The sequence below is a fragment of the Taudactylus pleione genome, unplaced genomic scaffold (assembly GCF_031769625.1).
Source record: "Taudactylus pleione unplaced genomic scaffold, aTauple2 ptg000201l, whole genome shotgun sequence".
NCBI lineage: Eukaryota > Metazoa > Chordata > Amphibia > Anura > Myobatrachidae > Taudactylus > Taudactylus pleione.
The window spans coordinates 28,973,689-28,992,276 of record NW_028284603.1 but is presented as its reverse complement, the minus strand read 5'-3'; the positions used below and the strand labels follow the sequence as shown (position 1 = coordinate 28,992,276).

At 44.5% G+C, this 18,588-nt stretch overlaps 1 protein-coding gene across 3 annotated transcripts in view; it reads right to left on the bottom strand.

Moving 5' to 3' along the window:
- Window positions 1-5,006: 5,006 nt before the first annotated feature.
- Window positions 5,007-18,588, bottom strand: part of HHAT (hedgehog acyltransferase) — a 477,149-nt gene continuing 463,567 nt past the window's right edge. For all 3 annotated transcript variants that reach the window (XM_088477541.1, XM_088477539.1, XM_088477540.1), the window contains one exon: window positions 5,007-5,165. In XM_088477541.1, coding sequence (XP_088333667.1) covers window positions 5,102-5,165 — 64 coding nt within the window. In that variant the 3' untranslated portion in view covers window positions 5,007-5,101. The remainder of the gene's footprint in view (window positions 5,166-18,588) is intronic.

Sequence of the window (18,588 nt, the reverse complement as noted above, 5' to 3'; positions counted from 1 at the left end):
AAATAGCCGGCCCATTTTTCAGAACGAGCGTCCGCAAATAGCGTCCGGCTCTGAATCAGGCCCAGAGGCCATTACTTGGAACCACAGTACTGATGGATACTTATTGCATACTAATATAGGAGATACCTTCTGCAGAGGTTATTCTCCTTTCCATAGGTATGAGCCATTATTGATATACAACACCAGCTTGTATTTTATGTATAACTGTATGTATATGTGTGTCTTGATTTTTATAGTTCATTTTATTGCTTATAATTATTTTGTCTTACAATAAATTGTTAATTTTATGTCAAGCGCTCTTTTGTCTGGTTGAATTTAAACAATCTTATTGACCTACTAAGGCATATAAGTTGAATATTCTATATCCAGGCTTTTTTGTAGGTACTAAATTTAAATGCAAAATTAGAAACCATTGTCATTGTATGCCTAAAGGAACTAACGTTTACATTCCAAATAGGCAGAAGAGGCCTTTGATTAGCCATCAGACATTGTGACTCCATCAAGTATCTATCTGCTGGTCATCTCTGATCAGAACAACTTCATTGTCTGTCATTTGTTGAACTTAGTTCAGACAGATATAATATCAAAAATACCAGTTACTGGATAAAGATATATACATATATATTAATCCATGACACAAACACTAATGCACATTTGCACATACACATAGACAATCGCATGTGTATCCACAATGTGAACACATAGACACTCTTATGGGTACGCACATACCCACAAACATACCCTGTAACTATTTCAATATGAAGACGTACAACGCACACTGATGAATTCCTGTAAATATCTCACATTCATTTATGCAAGCATACATATAAATGGTTCCCTAGCATTGAGCGTAATAATAGAGGTTTTTGTTAGCTAATCATTATGGTGTAACATGTACATATATGATATGTAAGGTATAGAACTTAGTAGACATGTCATGTTTGGTATCATACTGACACCGAGTTTAATTCCAGCTATCTGAATCTATCGACGGAGGAGTCACATTTTACGTTCGGTGGTTATGGATTATAGGGAATTATTGGTTAGAATATGTACTTTGTATGTAGTGTTATCTCATCCGGAGGGATGGACCACATCCCTGTTGTCACCATATGAACTGTCCTATGACCTGCATCGTACCAGAATGACAAGAACAAGAACCAATGAAATTATGCCAGCTCGTTCCTATTGTGTTGCCCACTATATATTCAAGCGCTCTCAGGCCTGTAGTCAGTCATCTTCTTTCTTTCTTATGACGAAGGCTTCACGTTTGATGCCGGGAATCTGGATTCAGAGAGCTTGCGTATGTATTGGCTGTACCTTTTGTATTTAATTGTCTTTGCGCTAATTGTGATAGATCAAAGCGTGTAAATTTCTTTTTATGCAATAAGAACGTTTTGTGCTTTAGGACCACAATCCAAGTCTGGAAAGCAATTATTTCATGTTTAGCGATATTGGGGTATTCATACCCCAGTAGTAAGTCCCTTATATAGTGCCCTCAGTAGTGGTACCCCCTATGCAGTGCCCCCAATAGTGGTAACCCTTATTCAGTGCCCATTAAATAGTGGTCCCAGTTGTAGTCGTCCTCTATGCAGTACCTCCCCTATGCAGTATTGCGCTTTATATAGAGCCCCCAGTAGGTGTCCCACGATGAAGTGCCCCCAGTGGTAGTCCCCTCCCCCCTATGCAGTGCCCCCAGTGGTAGTCCCCTCCCCCCTATGCAGTGCCCCTAGTAGTAGTCTTCTCCCCTTGTAGCGCCCCTAGTAGTAGTCCCCCTCTTGTAGTGCCCCCAGTAGTAGTCCCCCCCTTGTGGTGCCTCCAGTTGTAGTCTCCCCCCTTGAAGATCCCCTAGTGGTCTCCCCCCACTGTAGTGCCCCCAGTAGCAGTCCCACCAGTTGTAGTCCCCCACCTTGTAGGGCCCCCAGTAGTGGTCTCCCCCCTTGTCGTGCCACCAGTAGTGCCCCCCCCTCAGTAGACACACGTTATAAAAAAACCAAAACCACTTACCTGAATATCCGCCCAGACGCCGCCATCCGCTCCTCCGTCTGTCCTCCCGGGCCGGCCCGCTCTTCATTATGGGAGAGACATCATGACGTCTCTCCCATTACTCACTGCAGGAGCAGGAACATGGAGCAGCATCTGGCAGTGGGCGCAGCAGCAGTCGATGAAAGTCTGACAGACTCTCATTGGCTGCTAATTAAAACAAACACACTGCTGCCGGCGCCGGCGGCAGTGTGTTTGTCAGTCACTGTGTAGTGCTGACCGAACTCCGTCCGGTCAGCGCTACATGCACGGTGCAGCTGTGTCACAGAAACACAGACTGCCCACGGCCCGCATGGTGCTGCGGCCCGGGGGACACATGGCACCCTGCCCCCCGGCCCAGTCCGCCTTTGCCCGGCAGGCTGTCAGCTTAGACAGCTGCCGGGTACACAACGGGCAGCGCCTCCGGACACCATCAGTGCCTGGAGCTTGCACTCCACTGGAACCGCCCTCCCTACGCCCCTGCATGTGTGATATCCATTATTTGATGAATATACAAATGTGACTGCATTTTAAATGTTTTTCATTTTAGTATTACATTGTGAAAAGTTTTATGTGCTCGCAGCGCTTTTCCACCTTTATTTCTATATTATATTTTCCTTTTGTAGAGTTGTGGCAGCACTCTCAGGTGGTGAGCAGCAACCTTCACAGTCTGTACTAAATTAGTGCTTCTTTGGCACCAGGTATTTCCTTGTTCTTATTGCCCAACATCAGTGTCCGACCATACTAAGGCTGTTATTGCTACATAAATACAAATCCTGCCATACATGTTCCAAAATCTAGTGGAACTCCTTCCCAAAAGAGTGGTGGCCGTTATACCAGTCAATGGGGGACCAACTCCATATCAATGCCTGTGGTTTCCGAATGAGACAACCATGCATATCTTTTAATATAATAGATAAAGATGGTTCATAACAAACTATATTTAATTTTGGATAAAGGTTGGATCTGTATAACAAACTCTGGTCCACACGAGGAAGAGAAGTTTTAAAAACTTTTACATACCCCACATAGCAAAACAACTATCACCTTATTCCAGATTCTCCAGCTAAGATGCTCTGGCAATGTCAGGAGTCACCATGTGAGAGGGCTGTGAGTCCCAGTGTTCTGCTATCTCTAGGGAAGGAGGAGTGCATGGTGGGAAATAACATTTGGCTTCACTTAGTACATTTTTTTTTTTTATATCACAAATACCTGCATACCCCTAGGATAAAGGAGACAGATCTGCTAGGCTGTGTGTTACTGGTGAAATTGGTCCACTGGGGGTAGGAACCTTTAGGCTAATCCTTACTGGTAATTTTAGAAAGTGTTTCTGTATAAAGTGTTTGTAGGTGGAGCAGACATAATTGGTTCTATTCCTTGGTTTGTGGCATATGAGCTCAATGAGGAGGCAAGTGTGTTGGTCAAACGTTTTGAAGCCTGACCATAGATAAATAAAAAAAACAATGTTTAGTAACATAACCAACCCATGGCCTCACAACTGTTGTTAAACTATACATGTCAATGTGAGATGGTGTGCTGGTGCAGACCCTTACTTGCTATGCAAGTTACATATGCCCTTAAGTCATCATGGTTAGCATGCATGGGTTATCGTTTGATCACGACTTCTCTCTATCATTGGGCAGCTTCTCCTCCATTGTAGATGCAGGGTTTCTATGTTTATGTCCTTGAGGAATACTGTATTTTTCTCCAACTTCCAACTGTGGGTTGCAGCAGCGTTGTCTGAGTGCAGTAAATCACTGGTTCATTTGACAACAGGTTGCATCCTATTCATTTAGTCAGTGTAAACCTGCATCAGGGAATGATCTAAAGATCTGCAGCTGATAATAAGATGAGAACACCTGAGTCTTGTTAGCACTGGTTTAGGCCTATATTCCCTGTGAACACCACCTGGCCAGTTTGAGTCTTGTCTCAGTGAACAAGATTCTGAATCCTGTGCCTCACTTGTTGCTTTTCCATGCTTTGACCCCTGCCTTTTGTACTTCTACCTCTTCATTGGCTTTGCCATTACAGTATTACCATTCATTTACTCAGAGATGCATGAGCCAACAAAAGTCATCCTTCCAAAGAGCCTTGGATTTCATATGACTACCTCTATGGCTCTTGTCACCAAGATCTCAACAGTTCTGGTCCTTGCTAACCCTAATCCAGCATTATCTGTTGATGGAACAGTAAATTACTAACAAAGTCTTATAAGGTGTTGTCCCAAAGACCAGGAAAAAAAGGTGTTTATCAATCTCTGTTCTTACAATTTCCAAAAATTACATCTGAACAAAACTATGGAATCTTGCTAGGAAAGTTGCACTTGCTGGATGGAGACTTAATTTCCTTTTAACTTTTTACACATACCACGAAAACCTTGATTACCACACGGCTGGCTGGAGAGTGAACTCTTGTAGCTCTTCTTTTTTCATGTTACTAATTAGGCCACTTTTTAAAAAATGAAAAGCAAACTGAATGGAATGATCTGATAGGCAGAATAAGGCTCAGGTGCTGTTTCAGAGCTGAACGCAGAAGCGGCCGGGGCCTGCATCTACTGGAGGCTGCCCGGCCATTAACACACAGGATCCATGATAAGTTCAGGGACCTGTGCATTAACTGGCAGTTATATCCCCGTAAGTGCACAGTTAACTGGGGATTGGATCTCACTACCTCTACAGCTCTTGACCACAAGCTCTCAGATGACTAACTCTCTTTCTTCTGACCCCTGGCTCTCTGACTTCCTTCTTTGGTTTTTAAACCATGACTCTCAGATGCCTATATATTGGCTCTAAAGCTATTGCTGGACTTTGCTTTATGTACCTGAGTTACCAGGCTCATCCTCTTTTCAAAAAAGTTTAAAACAAACAGAAATAAAAATAGCTACACATAGCTTTTAAGATCACTATAAAAGTCAATTAAGTTATTATCAAAAATATATTGATTGGATGTCCTCCAACAGCTTGTGTAGTCTATATGGAGAAGAATTCAATGCCATTTGTCATTTCTTTATTTGGTTAATGTGCTCCTTGAACAGAGTGGAAACTTGCTCTTGTACTTGGGGAATAAAAACAGACTCCATTCAATTCCAACCTGGGAGAAGCAGTAAAGGCAGCCAAACACTGTAAGAGGGACCCATGGCCAACCTGTAATAACAAACATAACATCATCAATTATTTGTAAGTTCCAGACACATTGCTGCTTTCCAACTTTTTCTTTCTATTTTGGAACAACCGTAAAAAAAAAAAAAAAAAAAGAGTTTTGACAGGGATTTACCAGTATTCTATCTGCCACCACCTTGGCAACAACCATTTCTAGTTCCTTAGATAAGGGCAAACTGAATGTCTAAGCTAAGGTATTGCAGATATAGTGAGTGTACATCTAGGCTGCCTCTTTTACTTATTTACGCAGAACTGGTATATTTTTAAAGGCTTTACCAGTGGCTCTTGCTCCCCTAATGGAGCTCTATTTCACCTTCTTGGAGGAACGTCAGTTCTCATTATAGCAGGGATTCCCACAGCTCAAGTAGTAGGTTCACATACAGTATAGACAACAAGTCATTGTGTTGGGTCGACCACCACCCAATCACATGCATACTTACAAAACATTGTGAATACCTTTAACACAATCTCTGTAGAGAAGAGCAAAATATTAACACCAAATATTTCCTCATTGTCCAAATGGCCGACACAAAATTTGCACTTAAGTGTTCCCAGCCTTCCCCAAGCACACCACACAGAATGAACTAACGTCTCTGCTCTATTTACAGACTATGCATTCCATTCTGTGGCAAGATAAAGCAACTCTGCCAAACAGCCTGCTTAAGTTTGCAACAATTTCAGTCACCTTGATGTGAAAATCCCAAGAAAGTACAGACTAGATGGGCCAAGTGGTTCCGATCTGCCGTCAAATTCCATGTAAAGTGGATTAAGCATTGGAAAACGCTCTGGTGAAGAAAGCTGCAAGTGACACCTTTGAGGATGACATTCAGTCACCAAGTTGCCAACTGTCCCCGTCTAAAGATATTTTTATTAGGAGCATGTTCATATTCCTCAGTGACATTTTTTAATCAGTTATGAGATACAGTATAAAGCTAGGACAAAATGACCTGTAGTAAAAAGGAGCGACTGTTCATCTCCATGTGCATAATGAGCATCATTACTACTTTTCTTTTTCTGCAACAAATGAATGAAAATATTCACACTTAGGGCTCGTACACACAAATGAACTAGAAAATATGTACAAAACATGAAAAATAACGCACGCTTTAGGCACATTTTAGCAATACATTTTCTCTGGGTTTTTGATGTGTCGCACTTTATTTTTAGGGGCATGACCTAATCATGGGGGTGGGGGGCAGGGAGTATGACCATGCCCCCTTAGGGGAAAAATTGTTGAAAAAATAATTGCAGTGCAGCTTTGCTGGAGAGAGGGGTGCTGTGCCCCCTCAGGTAGGGGCAAATCCAGGGGTGTGATCGCTCCTACCCTCCTACTCCTGCACAGCTCAGCCACAGCAGCCTCCCTGGCCCCACTGCAGCCCAGCACACAGCAGCCTGTGTTTGGTTGTGGATAGAGGCTACTGCACACTTGACTACTTTTGAAAAAGCATTACAGGGAGATTGTGAAAGCACCACCTATGAGCACGGCGGTAAAGTTAATGTGTACTGCTACATCTGAGAGGTATGTTATAAAATTGAGTTAACTTCAATTGTAAATAAGGCCACAAAGAAGTTACATAGTTTGGTGCATATAAGTTACATAGTTTGGCGTAGAGGAGTAGCAACGGCCCCCGCAGAGGCTTGGGGGCACCAGCAGGGGGGAGTGAGAGGGCAAACGGGAGGATTGGAACACAGAGGGGGGAGGCTTTCCCCTCAGTCCAATCCTCACGGTTGCCAGGGAGGCAGGGTACTTTGTAAACCTCAGTGCTGTCTCCCTAGCCCCGTCCCTCCACGGCTGTGATTGGCCTCGGCTGAGCCTCAAGGATCAGCCTTATCCTTGAGGCTCAGTCGAGACCAATCACAGCCGATGCAGCACCTATCAGGGCAGGGTGGCTGGCACCTACAGCACAAGCTTTAGTTGCCCTATCCACGTATTCCTTGCTAGAACAATGAAATAGAGAAGACTTGCAGTTGCCAAAGCTCCACTTGAAGGAATTGCTCATTTTGTTTTTATTAGAAAAACAGGAAAGCTGCTTTCAAAATATTTCTTGTCTTTGGACTAGTATACCACCCATTCCTGTGAGTACCCTGATATCTAGCTTGGACTACGAAATGCTCTCATCTCTCATGCTGGCAGTGTGATAACACACGGCTATTCCAGACAAAAAATGTCTCAGCAGGATCACTGCATTACCAGAAAAAAGTAGAAATTGAAGGATACACCATATTGATTGAAGTGGTGGACCCACAGAATAGTAGAATTCCATTAAGACTCAGCACTCATCTCATTATCTAACCCTATAACATGCCCCCTTGACCCACCCAACTTTTCTGATCTGTCACTGCATGCATTCTCTTCAACCTGTCTCACACTCTGGCACATTTTCATCCTTCTTTAAACCCGCACTCATATCACCAAGTCTAAAGAATCCATATTTTTTATTCAGTTGCTCTCTTCAACTATTGCACTTTTCCTGACGTTTCACACTCCTCTCTACCAATTGCAGTAGACCTCTGACCAAGGAAAAGGAAGGTGGGAGGCCAGAAACTTTTTGTGGCAGGGGGGAGCATATAAGTGGTCGAGAGAAAGCATATTTGAAAATGCATGTAGCCTTAGGGATCATTGTGCCTTATAACCAATGCAGAGAAATGGCAATGATGATCACATTTGAATGTATATAGATCTGATTTAGTTTTCTCCAAGTCTGGGAAAGCTACATTATGGGGGTAAGGTGCAATCAGGGAGAATGTTAGACTCTTCAGGGAAATTTTTGCCTTTTTCAGGGAGTCTCCCTAACATCATGGAGAATTGGCAACTATGGGCTACTGACAGATAATAAAGGGGGGGGGGGCACTGGTGGGACCAGGTGTGGCCACCCTGGGCCAAAGCAACAAGCCCTTCCCCTCTCTGTGCTCCTGATTGCATGAAAAATATGCTATACTGCAAGAGAGATAGGCGCTGCTGCATGAGAAATAGGCGGTGCTGTAAGATAGATAGGCGGTGCTGCATGAGAAATAGGCGGTGCTGCAAGAAAGATAGGCGGTGCTGCATGAGAAGTAGGCGGTGCTGAATTAGAGATAGGTTAGGTGGTGCGGCATGAGAGATAGGCGGTGCTGCATGAGAGATAGGCGGTGCTGCATGAGAGATAGGTGGTGCTGCATGAGAGATAGGTGGTGCTGCATGAGAGATAGGTGGTGCTGCATGAGAGATAGGTGGTGCTGAATTAGAGATAGGTTAGGTGGTGCTGCATGAGAGATAGGCAGTGCTGCATGAGAGATGGGCGGTGCTGTATGAGAGATAGGCGGTGCTGCATGAGAGATAGGCGGTGCTGCAAGAAAGATAGACAGTCCTGCATGAGAGATAGGCGCTGCTGCATTGGAGATAGGCAGTGCTGCATGAGAGATAGGCAGTGCTGCATGAGAGATAGGCGGTGCTGCATGAGAGATAGGTGGTGCTGCATGAGAGATAGGTGGTGCTGCATGAGAGATAGGTGGTGCTGAATTAGAGATAGGTTAGGCGGTGCTGCATGAGAGATAGGCGGTGCTGCAAGAAAGATAGACGGTGCTGCATGAGAGATAGGCGCTGCTGCATGAGAGATAGGCAGTGCTGCATGAGAGATAGGCGGTGCTGCATGAGAGATAGGCGGTGCTGAATTAGAGATAGGTGGTGCTGCATGAGAGATAGGCGGTGCTGAATTAGAGATAGGTTAGGCGGTGCTGCATGAGAGATAGGCGGTGCTGCATGAGAGATAGGCGCTGCTGCATGAGAGATAGGCGGTGCTGCATGAGAGATAGGCGCTGCTGCATGAGAAATAGGCGGTGCTGCATGAGAGATAGGCGGTGCTGCATGAGAGATAGGCGGTGCTGCATGAGAGATATGCGGTGCTGCATGAGAGATAGGCGGTGCTCCATGAAAGCTTAAACTCTGTGTTAACATTTTAAAATAAAATGGTGGAAATAAACTCATGAGAAACCCTTTGTCTGGTTTAATACACCATAAAATGTGAACAGTTCGACCTCAGTTCAAGAATTGTACCCTGAAAATGCAAAAACATACAAAACTACAAAACATTGCAGCAGGCTATAGTACAATGTATGAGCTGCTGCATTACACCAAATAATATATTATAACATCCCTGATAATTATCAATAAAAAAAAACCTGAATATAGTAGCTTCCACATTGGCAAATGAAAATGAACTGAACTGATGAGGTGAGAATACTCGTTATGGCTCATTCATGTAAGCAATACAAATTTTGCATGTAACAGGGTACACAGCACTGGAAAGAATGCCTCATACACAGTTAGGGAAGTGGAACCTTACACAAACTGTTCAGATAGATATTTCTTACTGTAGACACAAATAATTTTACTACAGACAAGCAGGGCCGGATTAAGGACTGTGAGGGCCCCTGGGCAACAAACGTATGTATATATATACAGGGGCGCCGAGAGGGGGGGGAGCGGGTACAGATTACCGAGGCCCGGGCTTCCTGAGGGGTCCGGCGGGGGCCCGGGTCCGGCGCCGCTCCCCCTCCCTCACAGCAGCCCAGCACACAGTGTCTCCTATGCCTGTGGGGGGAGCGATCACACTGATCGCGCCCCCCCTGGCTTTGAGCAGGGCTGAGGGGGCTAAGAGCGCCCCCCTCCCCAGCGCCGCTGCATATCTTTGTTTTTTTCCCGGGAAGGGGGCGTGGCCACGCCTCCAGTGATTAGGCCACGCCCCCTATTACCCGGGCCAGCCTTGGCTCTCAGCGGGCCTGTATATATACATATGTATACATATATGTGTGTGTATATATATATATATATATATATATATATACACACACACACACACACACAAACATACATCAGGCTGCCTGCCTGATGTGTGTCTGTATTATATATATATATATATATATATATATATATAAATAAATAAAATACATACACACACACAGACAGACATTATATATGTACATATATACATTAGATATATACATTACTGCTGCTTACTTCAGTGGCAGCAGAAAAGGGGCAGAGCCAAATGCACTCCTGTGCTGAGCCAACTTTTTGACATTTACGTTTGACTCACCCCCAAAACAATATAAAAAAATGTTATGCGCCTGACTCAGAATGAACGACTCATGCTGCCTTCCTAATTAATCATCACCTACCAAGCATGAATCCAGGATTCTCTCCCATGTTCCTCCAATACTCCAGAATGCATTCCCATGCATTGGGGCCTATTCACCATTGGGGGCTGGACTTGTTGCAAGTTGAAACGGCGGATACTTAATTACAGAAGCAATTCAGTATTGCTCTGGTGCTGGGACAGCTGCTCCAAAAGCACCTGTCCCCACAATCAGTAACACTGCTATCGAAGTAGCAGCGATACTTACTGGTGCCTGTTCAGCCTTTGTATGCATATATTAGTCTTGAGAAAGTTCCAGTCATTGGAACTTTACCTGGTTATACTTAATCCGATCGCATGATGCCCGGATTTGTCTGGAAGCCGTTTACTGATATAGTTGCCACCGAGCACTATTGAAAAGTCCGTCTATACCTCCAGCTGCCACCCTATACTGGGAAAATAGCATCCGGATCCCGTACCTCTAAGCGGCTATAACATTCCTGATGTGCCAATCATCCTCGTACCATCAGGTGTAACAGACTGAGGTAATCTGGGTTGCAGGTGGCACAGTTATTAAGCTTATAAGTGAATTGATGGGACACCAGTATTCACAAATTTCATTAAAACAACTACGTGCTAATAAGTAACTTACCCACATGCCTGTGAGACTATAAATTGGCTACAAATTGCCACAAGTTGACTAAATGGATATTTACTAACCAAGCTACAGACTAAATTGTTACAATAAAGCAGTCGTTTTTATATAGTTTGGAATCCAAGTGTTATATAGAATTTGCTATCCACATACTTCTGAAGCCTTTGCGGTTTTTATTTGAATATTAATTTATATATATTGTGTGGGATTTGTTGTTCTACAAGCAATATAAATGTTTAAATATGTTTTTTACTGAATGTATGCATGTGTTTTTATAATTAAAAATATGTTATTGTTGGTATTCAAACAAGCCTCCTGTATACCTGAATAGAGAGCAAGCGCACATATATAAATTTGTTTATACAATATATTTTTCTAATTGAGAACAACCTAATACCAAGCGCAGTAATTTTTCATATATATATTTCAGTCCAAAATGTATTATCAGGATCCTAACTAGATCCTATTTACTTGCAGCTGGTATTAATGTTATTATTTTTTCTTAAACACCAGCGCCAGGAACTGCAGTATCTACTGCTTAGTTTGTTTGTGCGCATATATGACCTGAAGTCACGTACTGTATCCAGGGGCGCCGAGAGGGAGGGGGGGAGCGGGTACTATTTTCCCAAGCCCGGTCTTCCTAAGGGGCCCCCCCTTCCCCCCTCCAAGCAGCCCAGCACACAGCGTGTGCTAAGCTGCAGTGGGAGACTGCTCTTGGCTGCTGAGCAGCAGCCAAGAGCAGTCTGCTATGCCTGTGGGGGGGAGCGATCACACTTTTAGGGGGCGGGGAGGTTAGTTTTAGGCACTAGAGGGCAGGGTCGGACTGGGCCAGGGGGCAGGTTGCCCCCTGGGCCAGTCCCATTTTTAGTGCCTTGGGCTGACTGCTGGCACCTGGAGAGTGGAGACAGAGTTACATCATGTGCTGTCAGTGTCTATCGCAAGAGGCAGAGGCACGCCCGGAATGCAGCAGCACGCACTGACAGTACTGTAGCCCCCCCCAGTGTATGCCTCTCTCCACCCTATAGGCGAAACTGCAGACTAGGAGAGCGGGGAGTCTATGTGAAGAGCAGCTGCAGGACAGCCCGCCCAGTGTAGATGCAGGCACCAGCCCTATCCTGTCAGCTATGCGTCACGATGAACAGAGAGCAGCATAGGCTCAGGTACAAATGCTGCCTCTGCTGCAGTAAATACGGGGAAGGGGAGGGGGCATGTAATAACAATGGGTGCAGGGTGCACCCAAGTTGGGGAACATCCACTTTCAGTAGTCCCGGCAGGTAACAGGAGCCGCTGGGGTGGATGACAGCTGAGCAGCTGTCTGTGTAATCGGATCTCTCCCTGTCTGTGAGAGCTCATGCTGAGATCAAGGGAGAGTCTTCAAACTATATGCCACTTTACAAGTGTATTCAACACTGCTGAATACACTTGTGTAGTGGCAAGTAGTTTACAGACTCTCCCTATCTCCCAGCATGAGGGAGATCTTACAGGCAGGGAGAATGCAGTCAGTGTGGTATTGTGGGTGCAATGGGGAAGGGGGAGCTGGAGTGACAATGGGGGGGCTGTACAGTAGTCATACAGGGGGGAGCTGGAGTGGGATAATTTCAGCATTTCGGCAATCGGGATGCTGATGCTTAAATTACCAACGCTAGTCACACTCCCGGCGCCGGCATCCTGACTGCCGGGATACAAAAGATAATTAGCAGGGGTTAGGCACTAGAGGGGGGGGCTAGGTTTAGGGTGCGGGGAGGGGGTTGGGATAGGTATAGGTACTAGGGGGGGTTAGGGTCAGGCACCAGGGAGGGAGGGTTAGGGTAGGGAGAGAAGGAGGGTTAGCATACCGACCAACAAGTGTCGGTATGCTAGACCCTGTCGAGATGCCAGCGTCGGGATTTTGACCTCCGGGATTCTAAGCGCCGGCATCCCGTACCCAACCAGCTGGATTAACATGTGGGGAGCTAGAGCCAGAGAGACATAGGGAGGGGGATGAGGCCTGCTGTAGAAATGCAGGAGGAGTAGGGGTGGAATTAGACTGCTGGAGAGTCACAGTAGGGATGAGGCCACTGTTGTTACACAGGAGGAGTGAGGAGGCTGCTGGAGAGAGACAGGAGGCAGATGGAGAGACACAGGGGAAGGAGGTGGCTGGAGAGACACATGGGGGATGAGGCTATTGAAGAGACACTGGGGGAGGATGTGGATGGAAATACAGAGAGCAGGAGCCTGGTGACATAGGGGGCATGTGGCTGAAATGACACATGGGGCAGGAGGTGACACAAGAAGCATGAAGCTGAAAGTAACACAGGGAGCACAAGACTGGGGGGGACACGGTGGGTACAAGTCTTGTTGAACCTCTGTTGTATGATGATGACATTGGTTATATTTTTACAGGATTATAGAATTTTCTACATGAATAGTGAATACTGACTGAAGACATTATCTGCCCCAGGAGGATCAATTTCTTCAAAGGTTACCCATTGCAGAGAATCCACCATATAGATAAAGAGTATTTTTATTTAGTACAATGGAGGTCATTGCTATAATCTCTGTATTATATGGTGGGCACTGATGGTCCCTTCATTACATGGCAGTAACTGCGATGCTCTCTGTATTATCTAGCAGTCACTGCATTGCTCTCTGCATTATATGGCAGTCACTGCGATGCTCTCTGTATTATATGGTGGTCACTGCCATGCTCTCTGCATTATATGGCTGTCATTGAGATGCTCTCTGCATTATATGGCTGGCAATGCAATGCTCTCTGCATTATTTGTCGGTCACTAATGGTATCTGTATTATATGGCGATCATTGCGATACTCTCTGTACAGTATGACGGTCACTGTAATGCTCTGTGATGGGTCAGATAGTGTAATACAGGTAGCAATACTTAGCCATTGAGTCTAAAAACAGTGTTACCTGCATGCTCCATTGGAAAATGTAGAAACCCCAGAGCCGTGGAACAAAATACAGCAGTCCCCGGCATGTAACAGTGCTAAAAATGGGTTTTTCCCTAATCCTACATACATTTCATTCTTTACAATGTTGACAGCGGTATCCAATCTAGCCATGCCTGACTACTATCTACAAGAGAGGGGCGCACCAAGCTAAGTCTTTGCCCTGGGTGACAGTAAGCCTAGCTTCACCCCTGTCTGGACCATGGTATGGTGAGAGGTCTCCTGTCATGGATTAGAAATTAATAACACTGCTTACTAGCTGTTGGAGTTGAGTGACTTCCGCTAACTCCATGTATACTGATTACTAGAATAGTCCCTGTATTGTATACCAGTCACTACAATAGTGTCTGCATTATATACCCATTACTAGAACTCGTGTGCTCGCAAAATAGCGAGTGCCTGCTAATTTGAGTGACAGGATGAGGCATTTGTGGGTGGTAACAGGGGAAGGTGCTTGAAAACGGGGAGTGGAGATCTGAACGCAGGCGTGCCAAACGGTCAACACGGGCATATTAAGGGTGTGCATAATTAACAAAGCAGCGTCATTGACCACGTCACTTGGTTGTCTTTTAGCCTGAACTGCTCGCATGATTGCGGTAGGAAAATGCTACCATAAGAATAGCGAGCAGTTCATACGCCTTTCGATGTACTCGATTAATCAAATAAATAGCGGAGATGACGTATGATGCGAACAGCCAAGGGGCGTCTTTACAAAATAGCGAGTGCATGTTTTGGGCGCTCGCTCAGACATAGAGGCGTCAACAGACCACAAAGAGCGAGCGCTCAATTTAAATAGCCAGCCCCTTTTTCTGAACGAGCGAGCGCAAATAGCGTCCGGCTCTGAATCATTCCCTCTGTCTCCCCCCATGTGCACCACTGTTTTCCATCAATCTGCATCACTTTGGCTCGCCCCCATCTGTACTGCTTAATCTTCCCCTCTCCACACCTTTCTGTCTGCCCCATGCACACCACTCTGTCTTCTCTCCCCATCCACCATACTCTTATACTATATACACAGCTCTATGTTCTGCTCAGACCTCAGTTGCATAGACTGCATGTGTGTATTCCAATGAGCACACAATTCTGTGAATTAGCAGCTCCACCATTTTGTTAGTGACAGCAATCTTACTCTGTGAAAGTGGTGAATCTGCAGTTAACCACATGGTGTCGTGACATACCATATCTGTATTACGCAAGGAACACGTCCATTAATGTGTCAGCCTTAATGATCATAATTTAATTGCTTTTTGAAGTTTGAGTGGCAGAAATTCAATAGGTTTTGTGAAGCCTTAATGGGACATGTGAAACCGTAAGTTTTTTTGTCTATGGAATATATATATATATATATTATATATATATATTTATATTACAGGCTGGTCAAAGCTCATTACTAAGTCAGCTCTGAGTATGAAAGTTAAAAGATTCAGAATATTCTGCTGTCTCAAGGTGACTTTTATGACGAATATCATTGAGTGCTGTAATGCTCAGTACTGTATAAATGACTTTCTCCTACAAGATTAAAATTTATGCCATAATATATAATTACTGTATGAAAGTTTTTTCCTGTTGAAGAGATCATTTTGCCAATGTGACATATGATATGCCTTGCACTGCCAGCAGGAATCTAACATTATAATTTTATAAAATATTATAGGAGTTTTAGGGATAAACCAATGCAAAACCGATGGCTATAGACGTCATGTTTGTGTCTAAAAAATGTGTATTTGCTATCGGTTGGTATTAGTGTCAATTGAAAACTGACGACGACGTTGTCGGTTTTGTAGTCGGTTTTGACATTTCCGATGAAAACAGACGACAAAACCGACCAAAAATAGACCACAAATAGACCAACACTTCCTGGTGGTTTTCTATAAGGTAAAAACATACCACATGCAATTTCTACATCACTAACCAAGCCCCAACCAGAACAAGCATTGCCACATGGTGAGGGTGTAGTTTGGTGGTTGGAGGTAGTAGGTGAGAGGTGACTTGTTAGAGAGGTTTGGTGAGTGTTACTGCGATTTCTGAAAGTAGTCTCGTCTGAGTTTAAAGTTTGTCTTAATTTTTGTCTGGAGACATTTTTATTTCCTGTCTTGTCAGTGTTTGTGTGTGTCTGTGGTGTGTTTGTGAGGAGTATAGTGTTGGTGTTAATGTAAGCTTTCTTTTTTAGTATTTGTCTTTTCTGTCTTCTTTGTGTTAATTGTTATGCGTTTAGATGGAGGGCTGGATGGGGGAGGGGGGGGGGGGAGAAGGAGCATAGAGGACCCACACTCACAAACCCTGGGGACCCATCCTCACTTCCTAAAAATAAACAATAATGTTAAATTATTTGCTGACATTAGGATTACATTTCAGCATACTTACCATTAAAATGTTTATTTGTGTATTTATTGGTTCTGTGAAGGCTATTTTGACAAGTGTTTTAACTGTATTTTTTATTTTTTTCACATTGCCGCCTTAGATATACATCCAACACCTATCCTACAGTGTATGAGGTTGCATTACTGTATTTTTAGTTTTGCAATAACAAAGATGTACTTCTAAGAACACAGTGTGGCCGCATCTGCATACAACCTGCCTCAACCCTGCATAGCAGCAGTGAATGTTAAATACCTCTCAAAAATCCAGACAAAAGGCTAACATAGCTGGCCCATTCAAGAAGAAGTCACAGGGCACTCAAATCGTAACTGTCCCACAGGGAGCTATAGGCTATATATGAGTATTAGCTCTCACTCAGTGTCGTATTACCGGCAGGGCAGCTGGGACAGCAGTCGAGGCCCACAGACACTCAGCCAGTGCAGAATTGACGATGCCCCCGACAAACAGAGGTGAGTAGAGCCTCTATGTTCTTATTATCAGTCTCACTGAGGAGCAACAGCACCAGGTGAAAGCGTGGAGTTGTCTGGTGCTTCATCTGCCATATCCCAGTAGTTCAGAGGATGTAAACACCATAGAAGGTCTCACGTAACAGAAATAAAAGGTGTTTCCAGATGTTGACTTGGAGTATATGCAGAACCAGCTGTAAAAGCTTAATATGAAGCAGAGGAAAATAAAGTGTCTCACTTCTGCCAACATAAATGACATCAGATCAAAACGTTATTAATGTCTATTTAATGCAACCTGAAACGTCCTTCAGGCAATAAATAAGGACTTGACCACAAACTACAGTATGTACCACCAATGCCATCATATACCAACTACTCAACACTACCCCTTCCACTGCCTTTTCCCACATCATAATATTTTCCTACAAACCATTTTGATTGTAAGTTCTTCAGGGCAGGCATATCCAGTCTCTTCTTTTTCACATCAAACAGATTCCCACCTAACTCAGTCATTGAGATACTGTGTGTACTGTATTGTGATCAATGTGATGTTGTGTGTACTGTATGGTGGTCACTGGAATGCTGTGTGTACTGTATGGTGATCACTGGAATGATGTGTGTACTGTATGGTGATCACTGGAATGATGTGAGTACTGTAAGGGGGTTCCTGTATTGCTCTGTGTACTGTATAATGGCCACTGGGATGCTCAAAGTACTGTATGGTGGCCTCGAGCAGTCTCCCAGAACAGTCCAGCACACAGCAGCGTGTGCTGGGCTGCTGTAATGTAAGAGGGAGGGGTGGCGCCAGGCCCCTCCAGGAAGCCTGGGTAATTAGTACCTGCTCCCCCCCCTCTCAGCGTCCCTTCCTGTACTATAAACTCTACGGGCCAAATGTAATAGGGTGTCTGTTTTGGTAAATTGCGAGTTTGGTGCTAAACTCGCAATTTTTCACAACTCCCCAATGTAATAGGGTGTCTGTTCACTAAAACTCGCAATTTTCAGAGTTACTAAAACTCTCCATTCTCAAACTCGCATCCAGATCTTTTCACATTGAAAACAATCAACTCGCCCAATGTAATAGAGTGTCTGTTTCAGACTCGCAAAAAAAAATTACCAAAAGTCCCCAAATAATAAACCTGCTTCAGGCTAGCGAGTACATCCTGAGCAGGTCAGATTAACACAGAAACATGCACATATCCATGAGATATGTACATGTTTCTGTGTGTACTTATGTTAAATGTTTTTAAATAAAAAAAAAATGATGTGCACCTCCTCCCCAAAAGCATAACCAGCCCCAGGCTTTATAAAGCCTGTTCTGGTTCTAAAAATACAGGGGCCAAAATGCGTAGGGGGGCCCTGTATATTAAGAACCAGCACAGGGCTTTGTTGAGCTGGTCCTGGTTCTGGAAAATCAGGAGACAAAACGAGTAGGGGTCCCTGAAAATTCCAGAACCAGCACCGAACTCTTTCTAGCGGGGAGATAATGCCACAGCTAGGGAAAACCTTTCACCGGTTTCTCCGGCCAAAGCATTATCCCTGACCGCTAGTCAGTCCAGGCCGGGGATCCCTGGGGAGTTGGGTACCCCCCCAATAAAGGGGTACCCCTCTCCAGGGCACCCCAGGCCCAGACTGATAGCCCGGGGCTATCCCCGGCACCCTATGCCCATGGGTGCCGGGTTGATAGTGTTAGTGTAAAAATAAATTTTCCATATTGTCTTTATTTGTAGAACCACAAGTACCAGCAAGCCTCCCCTGCATGCTGGTATTTGGAGAACCACAAATACCAGCATGCGGGGCATTACGGGCCCGCTGGCACTTGTAGTTCCACAACTAAAGAAATACGTAAATAAACAAACATACACCGTGAA